The sequence below is a fragment of the Dromaius novaehollandiae genome, chromosome 3 (assembly GCF_036370855.1).
Source record: "Dromaius novaehollandiae isolate bDroNov1 chromosome 3, bDroNov1.hap1, whole genome shotgun sequence".
In the NCBI taxonomy this organism is placed as follows: Eukaryota; Metazoa; Chordata; class Aves; order Casuariiformes; family Dromaiidae; genus Dromaius; species Dromaius novaehollandiae.
This window is the reverse complement of record NC_088100.1, coordinates 62,784,365-62,811,981: the sequence shown is the minus strand read 5'-3', so window position 1 is coordinate 62,811,981 and position 27,617 is coordinate 62,784,365. Positions and strand designations below refer to the sequence as shown.

The 27,617-nt window shown below is 38.7% G+C and overlaps 1 protein-coding gene across 8 annotated transcripts in view; it reads right to left on the bottom strand.

Annotated features, from left to right (window-relative positions):
* Positions 1–10,776: 10,776 nt before the first annotated feature.
* EYA4 (EYA transcriptional coactivator and phosphatase 4) overlaps positions 10,777–27,617 on the bottom strand; it is a 154,987-nt gene continuing 138,146 nt past the window's right edge. For 5 of the 8 annotated variants that reach the window (XM_026120614.2, XM_026120632.2, XM_026120622.2 and 2 more), the window contains 7 exons: positions 26,477–26,566; positions 19,247–19,305; positions 18,980–19,140; positions 16,870–16,984; positions 15,007–15,128; positions 12,574–12,674; positions 10,777–10,928 (listed from right to left, as the gene is read on the bottom strand). In XM_026120614.2, coding sequence (XP_025976399.1) covers positions 10,848–10,928; positions 12,574–12,674; positions 15,007–15,128; positions 16,870–16,984; positions 18,980–19,140; positions 19,247–19,305; positions 26,477–26,566 — 729 coding nt within the window. In that variant the 3' untranslated portion in view covers positions 10,777–10,847. Of the gene's footprint in view, positions 10,929–12,573; positions 12,675–12,713; positions 12,815–15,006; positions 15,129–16,869; positions 16,985–18,979; positions 19,141–19,246; positions 19,306–26,476; positions 26,567–27,617 lie in introns of all 8 variants that reach the window. The other 3 variants (XM_026120606.2, XM_026120626.2, XM_026120652.2) reach the window with 1 other exon arrangement.

The window sequence follows — 27,617 nt, the reverse complement described above, 5'->3', positions numbered from 1 at the left end:
GTCACTTTATTAGGTCTGGGAGAGCTGATGAATTCAAAGTCATTTTCAGCAAACAAGTGGCAGTCTTTCTGTGTTTTATGAGGAGGGGAGGGAAAGAAACCTTTATCACAAAAACATATGGAGGAGAAAAAAGGACAGGCGAGACTGTCACCCGCTCTGAAGTTTCCTGTGGCGAGGGGAAGAGCCACACAGGTGATATTGGTGGAAAACAGTTAGAAAATGGGGGAAATAAATACAGGATAAAATCTCCTTAAAACAGTTGGCACAGGCTCCATGTTTTGTAGCTAATAAATTTAGCTTTCAGGAGGAAATTCATATAAGCTGCATTTACTAGTTTTTAAGAATGAAAATGAATGCATTAATTATGTACAATGTTACCATCTGCTAAATGAGGCCATTTTGGCCACAGCTCGGCAATTTCTTCCTGGACATGAAGCTTAAATACAAGGCTTTTCAACCACAAACTTACTGCCCTGTAAAAGGACAGATAAATGTCTAAGCAAGCGCCTCATTACTGTCAAACCAATGATTTGTTGTTTCATTTTACTGTTGTGTTTTCCTGGTTATTACAGTGAAGGTTGAGTCAGCCTTTCCATTATAAATAAATTGCTTTTAAGGAACTGTGGTTTGACCAGAGAAGAAAACTTGCTCTGAGCATTTAGGTAAAGCGCAAAAATAAAAACAGCAGGAAGTGTTGGGATTTTTAGGGTTACCCTTTGGGCTGAGCGGTTCTTGACTTCTTGAGGGTTGTTCCCCCCCCCCACACACAAATCAGTTCCTCCCTGCTAAGACCCCCGTGCCACTGAGACCCAGTTCACTCTAAAGAAGGTCTGAGACCAATTCAGAGATCTTTAGTAGACTACATGGAAGAAGCACTCACTGCTCTCATGGTGCTAAGCTTGGAGGTGGTGTCTGCACAGGGCTGCTCCCTCCTTGCCATTTCTGTTGCGGTGAGGCGAAAGTGTGGCCACGGCGCCAGGGGTGACGGATGGGTGAGCAGGGGCTGGTGCCCACCTCGTGGTGCTGGGGAGCTGCTCTGAGAGCTGCTCTGGGAGGTGCTCTGGGAGCTGCTTTCCATTGCCAACCAGCCACTGGCACCGTGCAGCAATGCTGCCTCGTGTTTGGCCACTGGGCGGTACCGCCCAGTAGGTGTTAAACACTAACATGTTCCTGATTGAGACTGTTCAGGGCTTGTGATAAAAACCTTGGTTTAGCTCACAGTTAGTAACAGGAGAAGCTAGGCTTAGCTAATGGATTGCCCTACCTCCATCAGCCCCCAGGTGTCAGTGGCCTGTGATGACTGTTGAAAATAGGATCACATTTCATAAATCAGTGTGCATATGCTGTTTAAGCTGAACAGGCCCTTCCTGCACTTGGCTTGATTTTTCTTTGCGTTTTTATTTTGCTTTAAGTATGAGCGATTGTGAGGCACAGATGTCATTAAGGGTTTTTGGTAAATACCCCTTAGCATTGGCTGGAGAAGTATAACACATGCTCCAGTCATGGCTTGTCCCATAAAACCCAATCAAACTAAAATCCACACATAAGAGAAAGACAGCATTGTAAGCCAATACATTCTTGTAAATATAGTATTAAAGGCTGTTCACGGGCTATGCGGGTGAGTCACTGTCAGAGGCCTCCCACTGACACCTTGCAATCATCTGGAAACAGTATTTGCTGATAGCCTACTTGGCAGACCAAAATATAGGATGCGGTAGCTCACTGGGTAGTCGGGCGTGGAGACACACAGCCTTGCTCAGGCGGGAGCGGTGCTCTTGGGTGTCTAGCAAACGGGCTGCAGGAACCGGCCTGCAAGGGACCTTTCCCTGCCTTAACATAGCTCATGATAGGGTGGGGGATCGCAGGAATATACTAGCAGAGCCTAAATCCAGCAGCTAGAATGGGAGAAAAAGGCGTTTAATTGTTGCTATCTCTTTTCTTAAGAGTAGAAGTGAGCTATGCATGGAGGGACTAAACTGTCAGCTTGACCACCATGTCCAGGCCTCTCTGAAATCTGCCTTATGCAAAGCACAGTCTGAGGGCGGCAGATCAGCACTTTCTGAGAGATGCTGTACAGAGAGCAAGCTACACAGGCCCAGGAGCCATCCTGCCCCCAGAAGCAATAGCTCTCATGCTGAAGTGAGTTTCACACAGCAATATGCACACATTTGTCACGAATACGCTAGCAGTCTGCACTGGCGAAGCAGAATATTTGTATGTTATTATCTCAGAAGATATCCATTTCAGTCTCTGCCCATACTGCCCATTTCCACAAAATAAATTGTTCATTCCAGGGGAAAAAAAATACACACATTTTAATGAAAACCAACTTTTTAGCCCATTAGTGTGTTGCAATGGCAATGGATTAAATCAACTGCAGCTGATTATTACTAAGGTTTCACCATAACAGCTAACTATTTTCTGGAGAATTAATTTATTTAATTGTCTGTCTGCAGCAGACATAATGTGGCTGTGAAATGCAGTGCCCTCCTGGGTCTCTAAAAGCAAACAGCTCAGTTGCCAAATGACTGGGATCTCTCTTAGGAATACACACTGCACTTTTCAAACTGATTGCTGGCTTCAGCACAGAAAATGATTAGGCTGTTAAGCACATTAGCATTTCCATAGGGTCACAGGCCTGCCAGGTGTCTTTGGGACAAATGAAATGTGGTGCTCTGGAGGAGTATAAGGTTCACTGAAACTTCTGTACCATGCACCCATTAGGACAGGATGGCAGCTCCTCTAGCAAAGTGGTGGCTGGAGTCAGTGGGCAGAAGGAGTGGGATGGAGCTGGGTGGGAGATGGGCAGGAAGGCATATGCAGACTGAAGAGGTATGGTGGTACCTACCTCACTAAGAGAACATGAGTTATACCTGTTAAGACCTAATTTGGCAGTTCTCCGTCAGCAGCTTTAAGATGTGCTGGAACTTCTTTACAGGCCCTTCCTAATTTGGCTACCTCAAGAAAATCCTGTGCGTCTCTCTCTGCTCTATTGCTTGCAGTGAAGCCTGTGCAATTTCTTCTGTTAAGCCTTGTTCTTTTTCAATGGATTTCAATTATTAGTAAAAACTACACAGAATTGGAAACTTGAAGCTGTACCTTTTTTTTTTGAGAGAGATGCCGCTTCCTCAAAAAAAAGAAAAAAGAAAAAAAACCTTTGAAGAAGTCCTGCTTGGATACCCAGAGGACTCATCTCCTTGCATTATTCATTTGCCTAGCTGTACTCCATGTGCCAGCTCTGAACTCAGCTGAGTCTTCTGAAGGCAAACAGGAAACATCCCTTTTGTGTGCTTCATCCACAAATCGCTTAAGCTCACCCTTGTGCAAAAGCCTTTTCTGTCAGTTTTCTGTTTCTACGCACCCCCTGCCAGGATAAGGCTGCTTGCCTTGTATCCCGCTGTTCTGTAAGTGCATGTAGCATCCCCTTCTGCCTGCCTGCTCTTTCAAGAGAGACCATTGCTCCCTATGGTGCTGGCTGTGAATAGACTGGCAGAGAGAGATGCTTGCAGCACTGCCCACTGAAGGGAAAGCAGCACTTCTGGGTGGGATGCTGCTTATGGCTTGATCCTGCATGTGTGCATCTCTCTTTTGTACCACCTTGGTACCCCATGTGGGCAGGGAAGCACGACTGCAGGGACTTGCTTGCCTCTGTGACCCACATAGTGCAACACAGCTGGGAGCCTCTTTCTTTTTCTTCCAAAAGCTAAAAGGAGCTGCTACTCCTTAAAGGCTATTTGGAATCCCAATAAATTCACAGATGGCAATAGGCTGCAGCTGTGATGAGGTAACAAAAAAACTGTAACAAGAACAAGGAAACAAGCATAGCACAGCCTGCAAAAAAACATGGACCAGAACTGATGGCACAGGAGAGGCAGCGCATGGTGGATGGGGCAGGGGTTCAGGGTGCAAAGGACACAAACCAGGGTTGTGCTGTAACATAGGGGAGACATTCACCATTGTTCCAGGGAAAATATACTTTCTGATTGCTGGTCTCATCTGCCCCCTCGCACCTTGCAACCAACCAAATAACAGAGAGTCTCAATGGCTAAATCCTTTTCCAGGAAGTTTTCTGATTATTTCCAAAATCCTTCAAAACAGGCATGCTGGGTAAGGAAGGAGGTTCTTCTTCTTTCTTCTTCTCTTAACCTTCACCTTCAAAATTTTTCTGATTTTGGAAATATTCTTGATCACTAAGAGAAAAGTAGGACCTCAGAAGTCTACAAACCAAGAACAACTAACCCAGACTAGCCAACAGCACAGTAGGAGGTGGAAAAAATTCAGGGGCTCGATATCCCAGCTGAAAGCTGCTATCACCAGACTCCTGCAGTGGCTCGATCTTTCTTTTTCTGGCTGATCTGGAGGGGTTCTGATTCACTCTTTCTCTAAATAGGACTAGAAATGTTCCATTCATCAGCATCAGTGTATAGGGCACCATCAAACATTTTGGTTTTAATGAGTAAACAAGTTCTAATATTTTCCAAAAAGATCTAGTTGCACTTCTTTATAGGAAAAAATATGCATTTCCATGTGAAGGGCACAGCAGGTTGTGTAGTAGCCTAGGAAACATGAATCACTTTCCATTTGTTGCTCTTCTGCTGCACTTCATTTTCCTTGACACTGACAGCACAATGGAAAAAAACAAGTCTAGTCTACCTCCATTGTCAGGAGCCTCCTTGACATGATCTAGTACAGTTACACCCATGACCACTGTGCTCCTCTGCTCTCTTGCTTCATTGTTATTGCAGCACATACATGGATTCCTAATAATCCATCCTTAGATGGATGTTTGACAGCTAATTCACCCAGCAAATTTGAGAAATGTTGCCTCGTGCGACAAAGGATTTTCTGTTCTCGCCCAACCTAAAAATTAATTTGTGCAACTATTTGATCTTTTCTTTCTCCCTCTTCTTCCCAAATGGAAAAAAAAAAAAAATCCTTTCTCCATTTTTACTAGTAGTTTTAGGTCAGAGCCTCAGTTCTTGGAAAAATCAAGCTTTGAAGCTGCTAGAGAAACTAACATGCAAAAACAAACTACTGAGCTGTTTTGACTTTCTCGGCATTCCTCCTACTGCCTGGGCTTTTGGCAACTGAAACAATTCCCCCAGATTTATAAACATTTCCAAAATGTTTCAGAATCTATGATCTGTTTGAGAGAAAGGAAGATGGATCAAACAAGTCAATCCTAAATGTGCATGCCCTAAAAATTGTAATACCTTGGCAAACAGTGGAAGAGACACATGAGACATAATTCTATTCTGAATTTCTGCTTGGTTTTCCTTTGGAAATCTGGATCCACTATAGGTAATGAGGAAATGTTATTTCTGCACCTGTAATTGCTATTGGTACAATGTTTTTACTGTAGTTCAGTGCTGGGAATCTTCATGTGCAGGTCCCATTGATAGCGATATAGAACATTGAATTTCTCTGGATCAGCAATGAGAAATGAGGCTAATGCTGTGCTACAACCTGGACAAAAGCTTTGAATGTAAAGGCCCAAACATCTCTTTCTTATCCTGATGTTGACAACAGAAACTTTCTGAAGCTACCTACAATCTTAGTGGGAGAGGAAAAGCATTTTCTGATTCTCGTCTTACTTTTCTGAAGTTACACTGAAAATTGGTTTTTTTTCTTTGGAGCCACATGTAAGCCCATCTGAGAGACACAGTGTTGAAACTACTGTTAACAGTGGGTCAGTTTGCTCAACAGAAGGGATTTCTTTATTTTTTTTTGTCCACTCTAGTCTTTGTATTTCTTCCTTTTGGTTCCAAAAATCAGAGTGGAAGACAAATGTACCACATACCTGCAAATGTGCATTCCTGTGTCCCCAGTAAACAAGGAGAAAAATACTACATATTTTTAATACGCTTGAAAAGATGTACAATTTTGTAAGGTTTCTGCTTGTCAGTATATACTTTCAGTATTGTGTAAAATACTGTGTACTGTCCAGCTGGCCATATTCATCCCTGTGATGTTGCAAATGGCTCATAAATTCTACCATATATAATGACGGGCACTGGGAGAGCACACCCACTAAAATTAAACATCTGAACAGTTTATCAGAGAAAATGGTGTCTTTCTCATTACTTTCTTGTCTTTACACAGAGAATAGTTATCTTTGTAACAGACATGCTTTAATCTAACTCCTGGGGGCGGAGGGGGGGGGGGAACCCTTCATTTTATAAGCTGTCTCTTGCGGTTTAAGAGCTGTGGTTACCACGGTTCCGCCACTTGCAATGTTATTTCTAAGACTGTAATGTGACATCTTTGTGCGCTTATAGTCCTGTGGCCCCATTTTTGAAGCGACTGCCTTAAAGCCCACACAAACGCACTGTAGAGGGACTGCTTCCCAAAGACACTTACAGACTGGAAAGTTTCTGAACACTGAGCTTTGACCACAATTGCTGCTTGTTCTTTAGTATCTCGTTCTGTCTCTGAACAACCCATGTTTTCAGCTACTTGTCTGTAAGAAGGATATTAGTGTAATATTAGTAAGTGAATTAGTAAGGGAATTTAAAATAATATGTTTTTGAAAAGTGTGTCCAGACCATCGATTGGTTTGTTCTGTATTTTGCCCCAAGGACTACAACAGGCTGAATCTGGAGCAAACCAACTAGCTCCCTCGATAAGGAAACCTTGTTGCAGCCCAGAGGGTGGTTCCCTCTAGAGGCTGCGCCTTACAAATACAGTACACACGAGCCAGTCTGTACCAAACCTCAAGGACGCAGGGTTGCTCTTGGGGGGGATCACAAAGACAGCATGGACATACTTAGAAGGAGTCCAAGGTCTTGCTCAGCTCCCATAACAGATGTTGTGTACTGAGGGTTTCACCACAAACTAAACATCTTACAACATGGTATAGTGCAGAAAAATGACATTTCCAAGTGTATTTATTGAGAAATAGTAAAGATGTACATATTTTTACAAGCTTTAATTTTAATTTACATTTTCTTAAATTATGTAGGCCCCGGTAAACTATAATTTGCTAATACACGACAGAGACCCTTGGCTTCAATTGTATTTCCAAAATTCTGCTATTGCTGGGATTTTGGCTCATATCACTTCAATTCCTCTTTAGAGATACCAAATACCATATTCATTTAAAGCATATGCTGTGTATCAATCCTGTAGAGATGACTTTTGAACCAAAACCCTGGATCTGGATCCAACCTCACAGCGAAAATCTACAGTCTTCCTATTGTGGGCCAAATCCATATTCTCCACTTACTCTGCAGTTTTTATTGGCTGCAGGTTTTCATTTGCGCCAGGGTGAAGTGTGCTTGTATACAGGATTTTGATTTGGCCTCATCTCCCTTGTGAATGCTCACACTGGAACATACTTTGCATCCGTGTTAGATGCCAACCCTGCTGCTCACACTGGATTCTAATAAAATAGTTCTGGGAGCTAGCTGCCTGCATAGGTGTCTAAAAAGAAGTGTCATTTTTAGTTTTAGTTTTTGCTTTCCTGTTTTACTGATATACTGAACTGCATGGCATTATCTCATATTTATGTAAGATACTGCTCTGTGACTGCGATCACGCTGTTACTTGTATTCTGCAAGCTGACTATTCAAATGCCTAATGTTTAAGTACTGTGCTGACTGAAAACTGCTACAGTATCAGCAAAAGGCATTATATTCTATACCTCATTTGTACAAAATACTTGCAAACACAACATTGTGCTCAATCTTGGTTGTTGAGGAGAGGCTGAAGGGAAGGCAGTTTCTGATTAATATACTGGTGAATTAAAATGCACTCAATGTCAAAAAGACCAACCTTCAGTTTAATCTACCCAGGCCCAGCTGGAACCATCTGATGTGACTGTATCTCTGCCTTGGTTATTTTCGCATCTGTATTTTTCATTCAAGAAAATTTACCAGAGTAATTTCTCTCTATGAGGCAGGCGTGTACTACCAAGTTTTAATAAAAGATATATACCATTTTTTCCTTAGAAAGAGATTATTTGTGCTCTGCAACTTTTAGAGTTTTAGTATTGCAAAAGTCTTAGAACTAAATTCTTGAATTTTCTTTTAAACTTCTGTGGATTATTATTGTAATTAACGTCTACTATGGTAGTACCTAGAATCCAAGTTAAAATCAGAACTTTGTCGTGCTCTGCAAAACTTCCCTCCTTTTTGCCTCCATCCCCTCTCTGTAAATCCAGTATGTTATTAATTGAGCCATACCTGCCACAGAGAGAGTTAGGCACAACTCCAATGAAGGCACCGCAAACCTTTTACAAAAACTGGTGATTGTTGCTGGGCTATTGTTTGTTCTTAGATCTGATATGGAAAAGAACTCTGAAAAGCTGAAAAAATAACTGAGAAATAAGATTGCTTCATGCATTTGAATAACACTATCACTTTTTTTTTTAAAAAAAAGAAAGATAAGTTAGTTCACCATAACAATTTTTTTGTTTTATAACAACTTCTATGTTAAGAATCTCATCCGATGTTACCATGCCGGAACTTGAGGAGGGCTTTGTTTAACCTTTTTATCCTATTCCAGTAGAAACACTTTTTTCCCACCTAAAACGTTATAAAAAGCTTATACGACAGGTTTTTATGGAAAAGATACTGTTAGGCCAAATTTGTCTGGACAGGTACTGTAAATATAAAAAAGGTACACATCATTTTTACTTGTTGGACACACAAATCTCTCACCAAGTAGCTGGTATATCATGATTTTGTATGAGGCAAGTCTCATGTGACAGCTGCACACTGCTCAGCAAAAACAGATCATCATTATTTAGTTGTGTGGTGATTTGTATATCCAATTCCAATACAGCAAAGAAATTCAATTTTTACTAAGTTATAAAGGAGTTTTGCCTTGGATTTTCAGTGGCTCCAGGCTTTCACCTACGACTAACTTTGACCATAATCTAGAGTTTAAACAAAGATGAAATTTGCTTACTCTCTGTTAACTAGAAATGTGGTGGCTTGACAGCATAGAGAGAGAGAACTTCTCTCCCATGCTGACTACTACTGTGCTTGTGTAGGCATCCTGGAGTTCACATTTCCCACCTTCTTGCTCATATCTCTTCACACAGTCAGAGCACACAGAACCTCAGGTGTCTCCACTTACAGCGCTAAAAATCAAAAAGCAGTTTCCATCCTCTCCAATGAAAGATGCACCACTTGTAGCTGTTTCACAGTGCTGTTTCACAGTTGTTTCACAACTGAATGTGCAGTGCTGGTGACCCTGTGTACAATATGCACCTTGTTCACTTTCCAAAGGTGGGGGGTAGCAGGTTAAAAACTCAAGGAATAATTATCATTGTGTGGACCATAATTATTATGAGAAATGGCTGAAATTAAGGGAATGCATTTCTCAATATTTCTCCACAAAAATCCCCTCTTTGTCCTTTCCTCAGATGCCTGAGTTGCTATTTAAATTTCCAAATTAATTAAATTTCCAAATCCCAACACTTGGGGTAGGCTCCTGCATAACATTCTTGTCCACTCAAAAATGGGTGAAAAAAGAAGACACTGGCCCAACCCTGAAGACACATGTATGTGGAATAGAATGGAAAAGCTACCAAAACGCTGTTATATTTACCAGAAAGGACTGTGCTCCTGAAAGGGCAAATGCCACCATGTCAGCAATTTCAACAACTCGTGTTGGCCCTGAATATGCTGTGTAGCACAATTTGTGCATCCGACTGGTAAGAGAGTCTTTAGTAAGTTTTCTTTCCTAAAGAACTTGGGTTTTATCCCCTATCTGTGCTTAGTAACATTCCATTTTCACCTTCCAGTAATGCCACCAGCACACTCCAAATACCTTTGTCTGCTGGTGGGAATTTGTTCTTTCACATATAGCAGATGCACTCACTGAATGGCTTTCAGTGGACTAAGTAATTTATGAATATGGCTTTTAGTTCTCTCACTGGGGAATCAAGAAATGATGTTGAACGTGTTAAACACTTTTGTTAGCTTTCAAGGTAACGGTCCCCAGTATCGATCTCCCAATATCCTCTTAACTTGCCTCAAACAATCAGTGGAATTATTCAGAATCCAAATAAAAACAGAAACTTTCCTTTATTATTTTTTTGTTACTGCAACAAATACTTAAATGCTTTGGTGCAGCCCTGCTCTTTGATTACTTTGAATTTGAAATTTGGTCATGTCAAAAATTATCACAAAGATTTTTTTTTTGTTTATCTACATAGTTTTTAACCAAAATTACATTATAACACACAAACACAGTCTTCTCTCTTTAAGGCACAACACATCATTATGCACATTCTGTTTGCCAAACTTATAAAAGAGACAATATTATATAACCCTCTTCCTCCCCTCCCCCCCCAAAGAAAGAAAAATTGCATCCACTTCCAAAATCAGCTGCTAATAAAGTCACAGTAAATTATTTTCATCAATAATTTACACAAATTACAGGACTAGACGGGATTGTCATTATACAGTCTGAGTGCATTCCAATTCAGATTTTCTGGGTTAGGTAGACTAAAGTCTGGTTCAAACCTCAGTGGTGAGAATATATCCCATTTTGAGGAATGTCGGTTGGAAAACGCATGTTGGTGCTTTGCCAGTTTGAGTCCTTTGTTCTCTCCTGTCAGGGCTCATTTGGTATGTACCAGCAACCTCCACAGTTTTAATTCATTTAAAAACGTTGCATATATAAGACCATAGAGCTTCCTTACGTAGCACTAACGTTTCAACTCCATTCAGTAATCTGAATTCTTCAATTTGGAATTTTTAATTCCAAATATTTCTTCCCTCCTTAAGACAATTCATATGTGTAAAGCCAGAGGCATTGAATCACACATAAAAATTCAGTGTACTTGAAATATATATATATATATAAAAAAAAGAAGCGCCAACTTTAGAACGCAGTTACAAATACTCTAGTTCCAGTGCTTGATGGAGAGCCAAGAGGTCTGAATGACTGGATATCCTCCAGAAAGGCATGTTGTGCTGTGTTTGTTAGAAGGGGAAAAAAGGTGAGGAAAAATGAACACTGTGACATAGGGTGGTATATGACACACATCTGGTCAACTTGCAACCATGTATTTTACACCATTGTGTTTCTGGATTGATTTTTGCTAGTAAGATACTGACAAAAATCAGACCAAAATAGATCTGAGCTTATTTCTTTGGGTGAAAGTAAATAAATAGACTGTCTTTCCTATGAGTTTCTTTGGAAAGAACTCATTACTTAGAGAGGGCTGTTTGTTTTTTTTTAAGCATGGAATCCCATACAGTGGAGCATCAACAGGAAATCTCTGTTTCTGCTAGACTTACTATACTTTGCAAAAGACTGAATGGCCATTTAAAGGGTTATAAGACTTTTTGTTAAAGGAGGCCTCACTTACAACACTTTGAAGTAGACTTGAATTACATTTTTTACCTCCGAGGGAAAAAAATCTCTTTTAGGGAGAAAACAACAAATTACTAATTTTTAAAAAAGATAATTTGTGTTGCAGACAGCATTGGTGTCTGTGAGACATGCAGATATATGCGCTATTCTCCCTCAGTAATTGTCCAGAATGGAATTAAAAACATACTTCCCCATTCTGTTCAGATCTATTTGTAATGTACTGGGTTCATCCATCCCTATGAATCTGTATCTGTTCATGCAATATAGCTACCGTTAAGAAAAAAGCATGCCAAACTGGAAAGTACACAATCCAACCACCTTTGTTTAGCACACAAACTATAAAGGACCCATCACCAGTAATGTACCTATATTAAAGAACCATTTGGAATGAGCATTTTGGTTATCTGCATTTTGTTTCCATTACAACTACACTGTAAAAATTACTTAATACTAAAAGGGCATTTAATTTTGCTGTTCCTAGCACTAAAGAATTTATGTCACTTGTCCTGTGTAGAAGGCCTGAGGCAAAAATTTTCAGTTTCTGCACACTTCCAGGGGTTATACTGGGAAGCATAGCTCTCAAATTACTACTAATTTTATCTGTTTCTGAACATTGAAAGCTTATCTGGTGAAGCTTCCACTTGAATTTTTAACTTGAGAAAACTGAGTAATTCTAAAAAATCAGATTTTTTTTACAAACACCAATTTGGTGCACAGTATGTACATTGTGTCCTTTTTGATTTTGCAGATACATATTTCTTGAAGTAAACTATGTGATCATCACATTTCCTCCAGTAAACTGCAGATCTCTGTTTATGTTAGCAAAAATTTGCACTATCCTTTCCATATTCTTCCACATTCTCTGTAACACTTCTCTTGAAACCTCCCTGATTTCACCCTTTAAAGAAAACCACTACCCAACCATCAATTCTTAGCTCTTGCTGTGTCATCTTTTTAGGTTTACTTTGCTTGAAGTTAATCAGACATTTTGCCCCCATCAGTTTCCGTTTATTTTATAAATAATTTTGCAATTTTTATTTTCAAACTCAAATAAAGCAAATGCTAGAATCCAAATGGTTCATTTTAGTCCAAGTGTTGGTCTCATCATGCTCTTGTTGCCTTGCATCTGTAGAGACTGAAATTATTTGCCATTCTGCCATTGCGCAACACTAACAGAAATGCAAACAGAAAGGCTTGCATTAGTAGCTATGTATCACACCAACATTTCAGGAGACAGGTTACCTTTTTTGCTGCCTGTTCTTCTTCTACACCATCCCCAATTACAACATATACTACTTTTCTGCCAAACCTTTGCATTATTCGTTCAAAGCAACTTTCTTTTCCTGGAAGATAAATGAGATAAGAGTTCAGAGTGAAGTTACCTGATTAGCTGCATGCTCCTCATCTCGGCCATCTCCAATCACAACATAAGTTATGTTAGTGCCAAATCTGGACACTATACGCTCAAAACAGCTCTCTTTGCCTGAAAAACAATGCACTACTTATTAAGCTATCAAGTGAGTTACGGTGAAGCTCTATGAAGGATTATTGCAGTGGTAAGCCATTGTTACTACTACTTTTTTATAGCTCCCAGCCTTGGGATTTAGAGCTAAAACTGGTAAGAAGCAATGAATTCCCTTGGTGACAATAAGCCGCCTCCTGTAAAACTGTATCTCTATGTTAAGAGTTACAGAAAAGCTACTAAAATAAAGGGATTACCAACGCTGTAAAAAATGAATAGGTCAGTGAATGAATAATTGAATTCAATGGTTCCCTATTATTGTAATAGTAATTTTTCAACAAAAGCAATAACTTTACTTCAATGCAGCAGTGAGCAATGCAGCAATGGAAAAAATGGTCCAAGGCCAATGGGCAAGCAAAATAAAATTAGACAGCAGTATCCAGGGGGAACTACCATGAAATATTTGCGTCTTTTACAGGAATATGGAAGCAAGGAGTCTAAGACAGTAATGACAAATAACAAGTAGGACTGAAAAGGACCACAAGAAGTCATCTAGTCGATCTTCTCCCACTACTGCAGGTTCAGTTTTACTCAACAAATGCTTCTGCAAGCTATTCTAAAAATATTCTATGTTGGTGATTTCACAACTTCCACAGGCGATTCCCTTGTTTAAATAAGCTTTACCATTAGGAAGTTTCTCCTCGATATCCAACCTACACATGCCTTATTGCAATGAAACCATCAGTTATTGTCTTACCTCCCATCAGCACAGAGAAAGATTATTTCTTTCCTCTCTGCAGTGGCTTTTCAGATATCTTAAGACTGTTACTATGCCTCCCCCCAGGTTTTTCAGTCTCTTCTCACAAGCTCATGATTTCTAGATCTCTGATTCTTATTGTGCTCCTCTTGTTTTTCTTCAGATGGCCCACAAAAAAAGGCTTATGATTAGGAAAAGGATTGTGTGTATTAACTGTTGAGTGAGGATCATATTTCACTGTCACAGTTATAGCCCTGTGCCCAGTGCAGTGCAGAGATTACCGAGATGAAAAGTAGAGAGAGATCTTGTACCCAGCAGAGTTTACTGTGTTCCTGACAGGGTTGTAACAGGGGCCACGTTGTTCCCAGAAGGAATTCCTGGTACAGAATTCCTTCAGTGGCTTCCAGAAATGGTGCTTCACTTCCCACCCCCTTCTGTGATGTTGGCACTGTTTCTCAATGCTCCTTCCCATTGTCTGAACGTAATCTCAATAACTGAATCCAAAATACACAGGCTGTAAGACACATGACATTCATTCCGCAGGCTGGTTAATACCATGTGATGTTTGGGATACTTCTGCCTTGACTCCAGTTTTTTAAAGTATTTGAAGCATTTCTGTCTATAAGAAAGCTACAGCTCATTAAAAGATGATTGAGATAACTGATTTTCCTGACACTGTTAGAATATGCATTATTTTTTCACTTGTGAAAGTCATTTAGGAAATATATTTGAATACTCTGTCAATGCAGTCTCACACTCAGTGTTACATAAGATGATGTGGATACAGAAATTAAGCATTCTTAAATCAATAAATGATACATCACAAAATCTACCAAGATTTTTGGAAATCTGCCAAGTTGTTAACAGGCTATGTCACATTTCACAGGAATGGTGACATTTCTTATTTTACATGAAAATTTTGGATGTGATTTCAAAACCATGAATTCCCAAGCCGTGATACATAAGCCCCTTCAAAGAGGTAAGTAGTTACCAACAAAACAGGGGACTGCCCTTGTGGTATCCATCAACATGGCTTCTGTTGGTAACAGTTGTCACTACCATCACTGATGTATTTTGCTTCCAGAAAAAGCTTGTGAAGCTGTGGCCTAGCTTACATAAAGCTGAAGGTCAAACCAGAGACTATTTTAAAGAAAGATCTGTTTAGATTTTAATTACCAAAACTCGTTACTTTACTCTTCCACATTTTTTCTGTACTACGAGAGGTTTTTAAGAGAGGTCTAGTACTGGAGCCTTTACTCCTTTAGGCATCATAGAAATTATACTGAATTTGGATTCCTGTTATTGATAAAAACAAATCTAAACATATGCGATACATAACTCTTATAACTGACAACGTAAACGTTCAGGAAAGTGGTTTTGAATCCATCCATTACTGGCAAAAAAAATTATTGACAATGCAGTGTAGTCCAATTGGATGAAAGTATTATTTTCTTACCTATTTTGGTTGCACTGTAAATATTTTCAATAGGAAAAGCTCCTCCTAAGCTGTATAGCAGGACTTTTGCAAGTGCTGGAATAAGCTGAGTTGTTGTTACCAACACATTTACACAGTTACTCCTAAAAGGAGAGAAGCAGTTTAAATCTATTTCCCAAATGCTGATGTGATCATATAGCTGATGAGAGCATATTCAGCATTCCTCAGCATTTACTTTCACTCACACTGCTGTGCTACTCAGCACCACCACCTCCAGAAAAATGTACATGAAACTTGGGAAAAACCTATGCTTTCCTATCCTTTACATAAATATGTAGGTCTGATCAGTAGGAAGTATTCCACGCTGCTTTACAAAAACCAGAACCCTGAAGATGAGCCCACTAAAATACAGACATCTAACATCACTGATTACTTTTGAAAATAGGCATCCCAATGCTTTGAAAGCATGTTTTTCAAGCTGGCAATTACTTGTCACTAACTACAAGCCAATTAAAAGTGTTAGGAGAAAGTGCAAAGATAATTTGTTACTCTCTTCAGGGGAAAGAAACGGACAATACACATTTCTGTGTAATGGGAATTTAATAATTAGACATCGTTTTCTTCATGTTTCAAGAGCAGGAATATTTCTGAGAAGAGGGAGAAGCTGAGATAGGAGTTACACAACAAAAACTCAAAGCCAAGCCACTTCACAAGCACTGATAGGCTGGAACATGAGTATGACCAAAGTGTGAACATGTAGCTGAGAGCAACTACTTGTGAATTTTGATCCTGGTCCTTCCACTAATTCCAAGAAAGGCTACCCTTTCTGCCTTTATGTAACTCAGTTTCCTGTCAGTAACATGTAAGTAATGTTTAGCTGCCTCATAGGTATCTTCTGAAGATTTATATCTGTACATAATATAACTGTAAATCTGTAAATAAATGACTATTATTTAACAGTTTTGAGTAATTGATAGCAATTTTTCCAGACTTATCCACCAATGTTCAAATGGTCTTCATTACAAAGTGCACGAGCTAAGAAATGCAGAGCTAAACACAGCAAATGAAAGAGATTTTTTATTTTTATTCTCTTGAGGTACTTAAGATGCTCCTAATAAATTTAAACAGCAATTGAGAAACATGTTGCAAAAATATTTATGAGCTTAAAATAGTTTTTCACACCCTTCCAAATTTGTTCTTTTCAGTCAGCACTGATTCCTCCCTCAGACATGCTCAGGAGGCAAGATGGCTAAATGTTGCTCATTTTTTAATCATTTAAAACTTGCATTTTTGAGGATTTCAGAAGAAAAACTGCATGGCTAAGCAAGCAGCAGCAGTGTTTCCCATTTTATTAGCTCAAAAGAACAACTAATTTTATGTCTCAGGACTGGAAGCACAGACTTTTAACTCAATATTAGTGTATAAATAAATATTTGCTTTTCTAAAAACTTACATATATGCTTAATCATATTGATTTATTTGGCAGAAGGACAGAAAGAAAATGATTTTGTGTTCTGGGATCTGTACTGTACTTAGGTACCACTATGAATAGGCACCAGCACTGAAAAATAAAACATATTTGGAGTTCAGAAGATGCTGTCCACAGGATAATAATTTAAAGGCTGGCTCAGAGTTCTAAAAAAATAATATACACAGGGCCATTTGCCACATTTTAAAAGCCATTTCATACAATCTCCAATAAATACTGGAATCACTGAAAATGAAATCAATTTCCATGGAATTTTTCCTTCATCTCATCTAAAAATCATGTTAGACCTGTTCTATTCTATAGAGGTACTAGTATCTTGTAATATAAAATGTCAAAACAGCCATTACGTGTTAAAAATAGAAAAAGAAAGTTTTACAGTAGACTCAAATACATACCTTGTGCTGATAATTGATAATGATTTAAGTGCATTTGTTAGCCAGGAATCTGTTAGAGCTTCAATCTCTGCTCTTAATTGCAACCATGCATCTCTTTTAGCAGGACCAAGGAGACCTTTTATGTAAAAAAATCAAGAAAAAAAAAAACCAATTAAATTCTGCACTAGCTGGAATTTATAAATTTTGCAGAGATTGTTTCTATTTTAAATTCCACTCATAGAGAACAAGGAACTTTAGAACAAACTTTTTTCCCTAGTATCTGCATATGCTTATAACTGCCCTGCTTATGGCTCATTTTATATGTGAATCTCAGGTTAAGGTTGTGAAAATACAGCATGTATTTGCTTGCTCTTCACTTTCTGTTCTAGTTACTAATAGTAACTTCTTTTGTAGTACTTAAAATATTACAGCCCTGAAATGTGTGTACATCACACATTCTCAAAACTTAGGTAGCCCTGACTTCTTTAGAACCAAACTATTTTAAATTTACGTATGGCCCTGGAAGAGCAGGCAAGCAGGCACGGTGACCTTTAGTATCCCTCTTCTCTTTCACATCCCATATTCTTAAGAAGTGGTGATGACCGTTTTCAGAAATCTGAAACAAAACAACCTAAAAACTCCTAGTTCGACCTAGTCTTCTGTTGGCTTCTAATTGCCAATTTGAAATAAAGAGTTACATACATAACAGAAAAGATTATTATAAAGGCTAATGAGTGGAGGATGCATGAAGGAACTTGCCCATTAATGCCACTTGCCCAAGTGGAATATATTTCAGAACCACAATTTGTGAGGGACAATAAAAATCTTAACACAATATACCAGCACACAGCTGTACTGTGTCTTCGCAGCGATGCTTCCTATTCATGTGCTTCTCTATGCTATGCTCTCCGACATAAGCTCTCAATAGTGTTAAAGCTTTTAGGAAATGTAACAGCTTTAGAATTCTAGATGCATTGAGAGATGTCATACAGACACCCAGTAAACTTGTGGGTAAGACTGTTTCATGTATTCTTTCTATATAAAGACTCCATTCATGACAGCAAGGAAGGCCAGGGCAGGGCAGGGCAGTTTATTTGGAGACTATCATTCCACTTCTCAGGGACTCAAGTCACCATGCTTCAGAGCAAGTAAAATCTAACCATCTACTATCACCCTTCTCTGCTATTGCTTCATCCTGTGACAAGAAAAGACTTTGAACCAGTAAAAGTGAAAATATATAAGCCAGGTTTACCTATTTTATAAAACGATTAAAGCAGTGACACTGTCCATATTACTAGCAATATTGTTTTCCATTTCTGAGAAACTGCAGGAACTGCTAAGAGCACACTTATCTGTTTTTGCTGCAGGTAAGCTTTACTTTGACTTTCAGGTTTCTCTGAAATAAACTTCAACTGAGTTGAAAAAGTCCATGCTACAGAATGGGAGAGTTCCCTTGAACCACTGCCTGGTTGGGCTAGCCTTTTCTCAACCTCAAATGTGGCTGTGGAAACGCTTGAAGATCTGTAAGTACCTAGTGTTCTCTCAATCTCTTCTTTGAGCAGTCAGCTGACATATTCCCCTCTTTAGAAGAGGGTTGGCTGCCTCTACAATTCATACACAACTCTGCAGGACATATTCCTTCAGTTCTGCTCCTGTGACTTCCTAAAAACGTGCTGGCACTGATATGTCCATGAGTAAAAACAACAATAAAAAGCTGTCTTCTCAGATGAAGTCGGGATTTTCTTGCTAACACAATTAACTGTGTTAGTTACGAAGTTATTTTATAGCAAGTTTATTTTAGGCAAGGTAAGTGAGTCAGCCAGTAAGTCAACAGGAGGTAGGTATATCTGAGTTGGGTCTGAAGGAGGAAAAATGGGCTGTCTGCATGTTAAATGGAACTCTGCTCTGATTCCCCATTTCTGGTTCTCCTGCACAAGAGCACTATGTAGGATCTGTCATTCCTGTAACTGTCAATAGCAAAAGGTCCAATAGCAAAAGGTCCAATCACTTCATTTTCTATTCACAAAATGGCTTCCGAGGCACATTCACTTGGCATGAGTTCATTACCATATGGTTTAACCTGATCAGTATTCTAAATTGTTTTTGACAAAAATGTGTTCCTTAAACTCACCTCCTATGTTGTTCTTGTAAGTATTATACAACTCTTTTACTCTTCTGTAGCGGAAAGCCAGCTTCCTCATCCAGTCAACCCCTCCTCTTACACCTGTTGGCAGACAAAGGTTTGCACTACTTGCAGCTGCATGGAAGCCATCAGTTGCAAAACTGTAGGTACTGCAAACACCCAAAATACAGTAAAAATAAATACAATGTATTCCTGTAAATGCTCAATTTATTTAATCTTTGAAGAAAAAATTTTGAAACAAACATTTGATCTTACCTTAGGTCTTGCCCATTATCATCAGAAGAAACATCATCTATATGAACTTGATCACACTCCTGTTGAAAAAAAAATTAAATGATAATTTATTTTAAGAAAGTATGATCCCCATGTGCTCAACACAGATGTTGAAGAACTGATCTTTGCAGGCCACTAACTGCACCAGAAGATGGCAGTGTATGTACACTCACAGCCTCGTATCACATCAGTTTCTTCAAAACCATAGAAACTTCAACTCTTTCTGCACTATACAAATTATGAGTGAAAATAGGTCTTCAGAAAAGTGATATGTTATTTCAGTGTGATTTTAAATAAAAATTATTCTTAATTTTAAAAGCCAACATTTATCAACCCTCTCTTAGAGTCTCTCTAGTGTACCAGTATTTCAAAATCACCTAAACTGTATTTCCCCACTCTCTGAAAACTAGTAATGATGAACCTCAAAAGGCATGTCATTTATGTTAAGTCTCTAGGAGTGTGGATGCTTATCAGATTCTTGTCTGGATTTATCCAAGTGCCTTTGGCTGGGAAATCTCAAAGAATCAGTCAGTCTTGGAGAAAGTCACTATTTCCTAGTTTCAGAGGGGCTGGAAGTAACTCTAAGGAACTGCAAGGTACAGTGAAAATTTAACTCCCCTCCAAAATGTTTTTATAAGTGCGTACCTATCACATGTCCCTTTCTGCACATTGGTTAGAGCAGAAAGACAGGAAAATACAGGGGGAAGCAATAATAAACAGCTAATTCAAGCCACCATGCAGTGGTAAATATAAACAAGTCTTGCAGGCATTCTGTTATTGCTTCCTGTAGTTGCTAGAATTCACATCTTAACTCAAAGACACACCTTAAATTCAGTGTCTGGAGATTTTACTTTCCGGTATAAGTGAGTTTTTTTGTTTTTTGGGGTTTTTTTTTAGTATTTAGAATATCTGTTGTTAACATAATCATAATTTAATTTATGAAAAAAATCAAAGACAGATTTAAAAATGACTCACCAACTATGCTGTTTTCAATAGTTTAATCTCATCATTAGGACAAAGTGGGGCTGAACTTTCCAAATGCACAGTTTCACACTTCAAATAAAGAGTTATCTGGGTCACCTACTTCAAATAAAGTTGCTGACAAGCTACACTTAGGTCAGACTCTCTAACATGCAGGAGTATGTAGTTCTGCATTTTGAATCTCAGTCCAGACTAGTGCTAAGCTGTCCAGAAAAAGGACAAATCTGAGCAGGGGAGTGATTTCCGAATGTATATACCACAAATTCTTAGAGTTTATTCAGGGAAAACAACATCAATGTGAATTTGGGGAAATACCATTTCTGGTCCAAAGTTTTGTTTGCTTTGCACTGAATGAAAATTTAGTAGGTTTTTACCCACATAAAGTAATTTTGTTAAAAAAATCAGATTAGCAATTTCTGGATAAATAAATACATACAATGTCATTTTAATACAAGCAGTCATAATGTAAAATTTTGTATCAGGACTAAAACATGGAGTGGCCAAACTCTGCTCATCTGGCTTAATGCATTGAGACAGGCATGGAAGAACTGCAGTCTGAGGAACAGAAATTAATCACTCATCTCCCCACTAGAGAAATAAAATACATTATTGATTATATCTGAGGAGCAGATTATTTTGAGCTGTAGAATATTTTAAAGAAGCTGAATTTGGATATAAATATCAGATCAAAAGAGAAAGAAAAGGGAAATGACAGCTGAAATAAAAAGGTTCATTTCTTTATTTTTGTTTATTATTTATTCTCCTGAAAAAAATGAAACTATACACCACCCAGTGGAGCACAGGAACTCAAAAATCAGACAAAACACCCCTTTGGGACAAACTCTAACCCAGTATTTTACAGTACTGAGCAATATCTGGCTTCCTCATCACCTTCACTGGTTTCAATGGGAGTGGAAAATTTTAAAAGTTTAAGAATCGGTCCTGTGGATCTGAACAAGTACTAAGTACATGGAGAGCAGACAGAAGCCCTCATGGATAAAAATGAGTGTCTGCTGTTCTTTGGGTTTTCTTGAGTCATTCATTTATATTGCTCCAGCCTTGAAAATACCAGATAACAATTCTGCGGTGGGTGGCAAAGGCTTAGCTGTTTACTTTCACTTTTTTGTCTCATATTCTGCTCATTGACTCAAGAATTCTGATTACTTGACTCCTGTCCCTGCCATGAAGGTACTTACTTAACACCCATCTAGGGTGGATCAAAACCAACAGCATTCTCCACCTTCCTCCTTTTTCCTCCTCCTCTTCTCCTTTTGGATCCACTTAATATCCACATCCACTCAACAGTCTGGCAATACACATTTCTTAAACAACAGCAAGCTCATGTGTCCACTGCTCTTTGTTTTGTTTTGTTTTCTATTTGTTTCATTCACTTCAAGTAAAATGTTTACATTTTACAAATTCACTTATCTAGGATGAGCAAACTTGCAAAAAGAAAAGAAGGCTTTGTAAAACTGAGCAGATGTTTTGGGCAGATTTGAGACAGTTCTCTCCTTCTCCCAAAAGAAAGAGGAAACTTGTGGCACAACACTAGATTCGAATTTGCTTGTCAGTGAGACCAAACAGTTGTGCAGAAGAAGGAAAGCAAGCTCCTTGTCAATTTAAACGTTAAGGTAAAGTACCTTTCACAACAACTACAGTACTGGCTTACACCCATGTCACCATGGGTGACTGGCTATGCAAGGTCAAATAAAATATATTTGCTCTTACTGAGCGCACAGAAAATGAATATAGGTATGATAACTGTTTTTGTTTGAAGCAATGCCTAATTTAAATAATATCTGAGTGCAGTCCATTTTTTGCAGGAAGTTTTAGAGTCTGAAAATTTGAGAGTACAGAATCAACAAATCATCCATAAAATTATCCTCCTGGAATGGCAATTTCATTATCCAGTAAAAACATTGACTCACTGCAGTGAAAACAAAAATGCTATTACAGAGCAGATATTGACCACTATGCCTTCTTAGGCTATACAGAACTACTCATTTAATGTATATGCTTCAGCCTCTGTTAGAACTGGTTTGACATGCTTCCCAAATTTTGAGAGTCATTTAAACATATTTTTTCTCCCTCATTTCCATTTCCTAATGAGAAAAAAACAATTACGAAGTCTTATTTAAAATATGCTAGGCTTACCATAAAAATGGAAATGTAATTCAGTTCATTTTAAATAAATATGCTTTTTTGCATTGCTCTAGAGAGTAGTGGAGGATAATGGGAGTAGAAAAACTCATGTCCAAATTACTGCTTGCATTTTGTAGATGCTGATTGTTTTGTGGGTGCACATATAGCATGCCCTACCAATTTTCTAAAAGCTGTCCTAAAATTAATACTGAAGTAGAGAGAAAAGCTTCACTTTATTTCTGACCTGGTGGAGAACAGAATGTATTACTCTGGATGTTATTACTGAACTTAGTCCCATCCCCTACGCATTGCTGAGGCACATGAACTTTCTAGAGCACAAGACTTCTCTTTTCATGGCAAAATACCAATTGCCCTTCTCAAGCTAACTAAAATTTATACACTGAGAATGAAATAGCTGGAGAACAGCCTAGCCTCAAATAAAACTGCAGCTTGGCTGATTAGAACATGGGTTAGTAGGTCAGCAGGGAATGTCTCAACAGACTGGAATTTCTGCATCAGCAGTCATTGTAATAAGACATATTTGCATAAAGGAAGGAAAGCTTTATTTTTGTATGTGATAACTTTCAATAACTTGGTTGTTATTACTAGCCCTTGGTATGTAGTGCTTACAACCAAGTAAGAGAGGAGGAAAAAAAAGACAGCTTAGAGGACGTAGTGACTGGAGTCAACATTACAGGAATATGGCTTCATCGGTCTCTTAACAGCTACCATGTCCAGAGCTGCATGGTTTATTGTGGTTAGATGAAAGCAAGACAGATCATATAGGACGTGATGGCTCAGCACTTCAGAAAAGTGAGATGATGAAAGGAGAAGTAATTTGTGTACTGCATAAAGGCCCATCTCTCACTTCTTCCAGTAAGAACTAAAGGCCTTGTGTCTTAATGGTCATGACCATCAGTAGCTCAGCACCCTGTTGTTAAATTGTAGACTACCTCCCCACTCCTGAGGAAGGAGGGAGAGGAAGAGAGACAGAGAGCGAGAGAGAAACACAGAACAAAAACTGAAGAAGGATATAGCAAATTCTCAGAATCCCTTACACAGTCATCATGCAGACTGACTGTAATATTCAGCACATAGAAATGTCCTTGCGCTCTGCAAACATTTAAACAGACAGATTTACTCATCTGCATATTAAAAGGATGCCTCTATGTATTTTGGCATAGGGTGCTATGCTCTTAAGTACAAAAGCATTTTTATACCTTATTTGCCAAGAACATAGAAACTTGTTGGTCTTCTGGTATATGCTAGAATTTGTGCATACAGCTCAGAACAAGAACTTTGGAAGCTTTGGTAATCTTGTAATAGAGTTGGTTTTGAAACAATGCTGATTTCTGGGTTATAAAACACTTAACTGTCTACAGAAATTGTTTTTAATCAAATCAGACTGATTGAGTTATGAGATTCTCAAAGAAAGTCCCCAAGCAGAATTTTTTGATTTATCTAAAACTGAAAACTGCTTGGATACTGTTCAAGTTCTGGAATGAGCTGGAGTATGAATTTTTGGACGGGATATTAAAAGAACCCTATTAAGAATATACAAGATGTGACGATCCAGATTTTTAAGTGACCTATGACTGGTGAGCCTAAGATCTACCAAAAAAAAAAAAAAAAAAAAAAAAGGGAGAGAAAGGAATGAAGCTTCAGCAGCCACAAGTGAGAATAAAGAGATATGTAAAGAGGGCAAAGTTCCATTTTGCTGAACTCTTCCACTTGAACTCAGCACAAGCTTGAAGAAATCTGGGCACATGCTACTGACGGGCTTAAAGTTCATTGGGTGCCACATGAAATGTGAGCATGCTGGGGCAAAGGTCTGTTAAAAAGAAATTTAAGCAATGCTTTGAAAAATTGATTTGGAATCTATCCCTGGTATGGGGCACCAGAAAGAGAACATTCACCGAAAGCACTCACATTGTCAAGTGATGACTCACTAAGACTGCAATAAAACACTGACTGGCTGAGGCATATCCAGGGTTTTAATTTCTTATGTTTCCGCCACTGAAAGGAGGAAGTGCAGCTCACGTACAGGGTGAAGCAGATCCTAGTTTCCTGACTTGAAAAGAGCTGAGGATAAATGAGGTCTACAAGGGACAGCAAAGACAACCTCAGCCTGGTACCTTCTGATTTTCCTACTGCCTATGGCTAACAAAGGAACAGAAGAAGTGCACACTAGAAAAATCCAGGTCCCAATGGATGGAAAAGTCTAATTTATCCTCATTTTCTCCATTCACTCATCAGACACCTTCCTCTGGCATTTTAAACAAAAACTGAAAGTCTTCCAACTGTGGTTACTGGCAAAATATGTGTCCATGGAGGGAACACTATGATCCTGAGTAGGAAAACAATTGATTCAGATCAGGGGAAAGTCTGAAAAGCCTCTAGTTTAATTTGAGAGCTGTTTTTTCACCCACTATCTATTCTACAAAATAAATAAAGAAATAAACACAGTTGTAAGACTGTCACATTCCATGTTAACAGACCGGGACTCCAGGACTGAAACAAAATGTTTCTGAAGCATTGTTGATGGGGCTACTTCCCAGACAGTTGTCACTTTGGCAGTCTATTTGTGTGATTTTAACAGGTGAGCAATCCACGGTGGTCACTCCCTAGGAAGAGATCTCTCCCTTTACTGACCAGATGTCAAAATGCACACCTTGGTACACTGTGACAAAACACATGGTCACTGAGTTACTGCAGGAAGAAAATGTGGGCAACCAAAAAGATTGACATTCTCAGTCCATGACACACTACCCTTGAAAGTCTGCCAGATCAGAAATTTGGGATGGGAACTTGTGTCCAGATTTCCCCCTGTGATCTGGAAGGGGAAAAAAGTAAATAAAAGATGAACAAACACCATCAACTGAAGAGTACAATATCTGACTCCCAACAGGACTTGATATGCAGAGATCATGTATGAATTGGCCAAACTCATATACCTGTAAGATGTCCAGAAATCTAGTGGCAAGTGTCTGCCAAAAGCATAGGACAGTGAAGAATCTGAACTAAAGAGTATTCATGTTATTTAGTATGGTTTACTGAAAGTCTCTAAAAGAAATACAGGGATATAAATGAAATTCCCTGGAAGGTAACTAAAAATTTAAAGAATTGAATCAGATGTATAGGTGGTGACTTGAATGTTAAGACTCATAATATTCCATATAATCCTGACTATGTTTTGTACAACACCTATAAGTACTATCTGAATTCTTTCAGCCTTCTTAGCTAAAAAATAACCTTAAATAAATCCCAAAACTTCTAAACAGAGTTCAGAAAAGCCTTTCTGTTGCTTGATGTTGAAAATGAGACAGATACAGAATTTTTTTATTTTTTTTCCATACACCACTTTGGCACTTTTCAGAATGTGCCATTCCTGCCTGGAATCTCTCACTTTAAATTCACAATATTCTGCAGGGAATGGAGAAGGGGAGAAGATGACCTGCACATAAGCGCTTCTATTCTAATGGCAAGGTTTTGACACTGATGATCAGAAGGAACTTGTGTCTTCAGACTGTATCCTCAGTTTCTATGGCATTAGAGACATCAGTGATGAGATAATCTACTACAGCTATAGTTCTCTTGATGCTGCATTCTTTGAAGTGAACAAAGAGTATTCTTCCTCTGAGCAGCAAAGGGAGGGAGCAGGAGGCCAAAAGGCTACTCAAGAGTGCCAAGAGAAGAATGTAGTCACTCATGGTCAGATGATATCATCCACTGAAAGCAAATGAACTTGGAGAACTTCAAGAGAAAGAATGGGAGATACATAGGTCCCTCTCCTGGAAATCACTGCAGACAACTCTAAATCCATGGAAATTGAAAACAAGATGGCCACAGAACAAAGATCTGTGCTACAGAGAGGAAGGGGTAGTTTGCAGATTCCTCCTCTCCTCTAGTTTCATGGAAGGACTCTGGTGCCACAGAAAATCACTGACACCTGGCTAACCTCTGTCTGATTAGAGTCTGACTGAGGTCTGGAGAAGCAGATAACATCACACTTAACAAACATGAATGCATAGGAAAACTACTGTGGTAAAAACCCAGGTGTAATGGTGTTAATGTTCCTTTGATTCTTACCTCCAAATCGTTAAAAAATAAATGCGTATCAGCAAGATTAAAAATCATTTCTTCCATTCGCAGGCCAAGGGTCACTGCCATTGGAGGATCCTTAAAAAACAGAAAAGAAGATTAACTACTTAATTACCTTTAAGGTATGTCACAATTACTTTAAAAGCTAATGTAAAGAAGTGTTTTGAAAAATTAACCCTGCAACAAACTTCTGCAAAATCCTTTCAGTGTTAGGTTATTTTAATACAAAGCTACAAGAACAGACTGCTGAACTAGTGTGAGAACGTTTGGGGAGCTGGGGATGCTGAATTTTCATAGGCCATTTTCAATAGGCCAAGGCATTTACAACCTGGCTAAACTATGACAAAGGGGAAACCTGCATAAATATTAAGGCTGTAAATGGGGAAGGAATTTCTCTCAAGAGATATATGTAAGAAAGCAAATGTTTATTATAACAATAATATATTGCATTTTTCATCCCTGAGTCTTTTATAAAAATATGTAAATATCTTAACCATCAATTAATAGGCAGAAGAAAAATGAGCCATGGAACAAAAACTGATTTTTCTGAGCCTATGTACCAAGACAGTAGCACAGGCAGAACAAAATTATTCCATGTGACACCTAGACTACTGTACAATTCTTTTGATCTCTTGGCTTTTTTCTGGACTGAAAGTCTTCCTAGTTTTTGGAAACAGAGAATGCCCTCTACTGACTGCTGAAAGAATCCTCATCAAGGCCATGCTAAACTGGACTAAGACTGGCAAAAATTACTTTGTAGGTGATTATCCTACACTGTGATAGGAAGGCATGATTTAAGAGGCCTTTTCAATTTCTAATGTGCTGCTTAATAAAAATATAAAAGCCACTCTGAATCTTTGTCCATTTCCCCAAACGGAGTTTCGCTTTAGATAATCAGCACTGTCTTACGTATGCTTTTGCCTATATCAGTTCTTTCTTACACTTTCTGCTGCTCCAGAATGTATCCTCAGTCCCTGCTCCTGGTCTTTCCCAGCCTCAATATGTACTTCTCCGCTCCTGCAGGCACTCACTGATGAATTTCCAGGCTCTCTTTTACGATTTTATTGCAGGCATCCAACAAAGTACCTGTAAATATTCTTCTAAGTGTTCTTCAGTTTGTCTACAATCT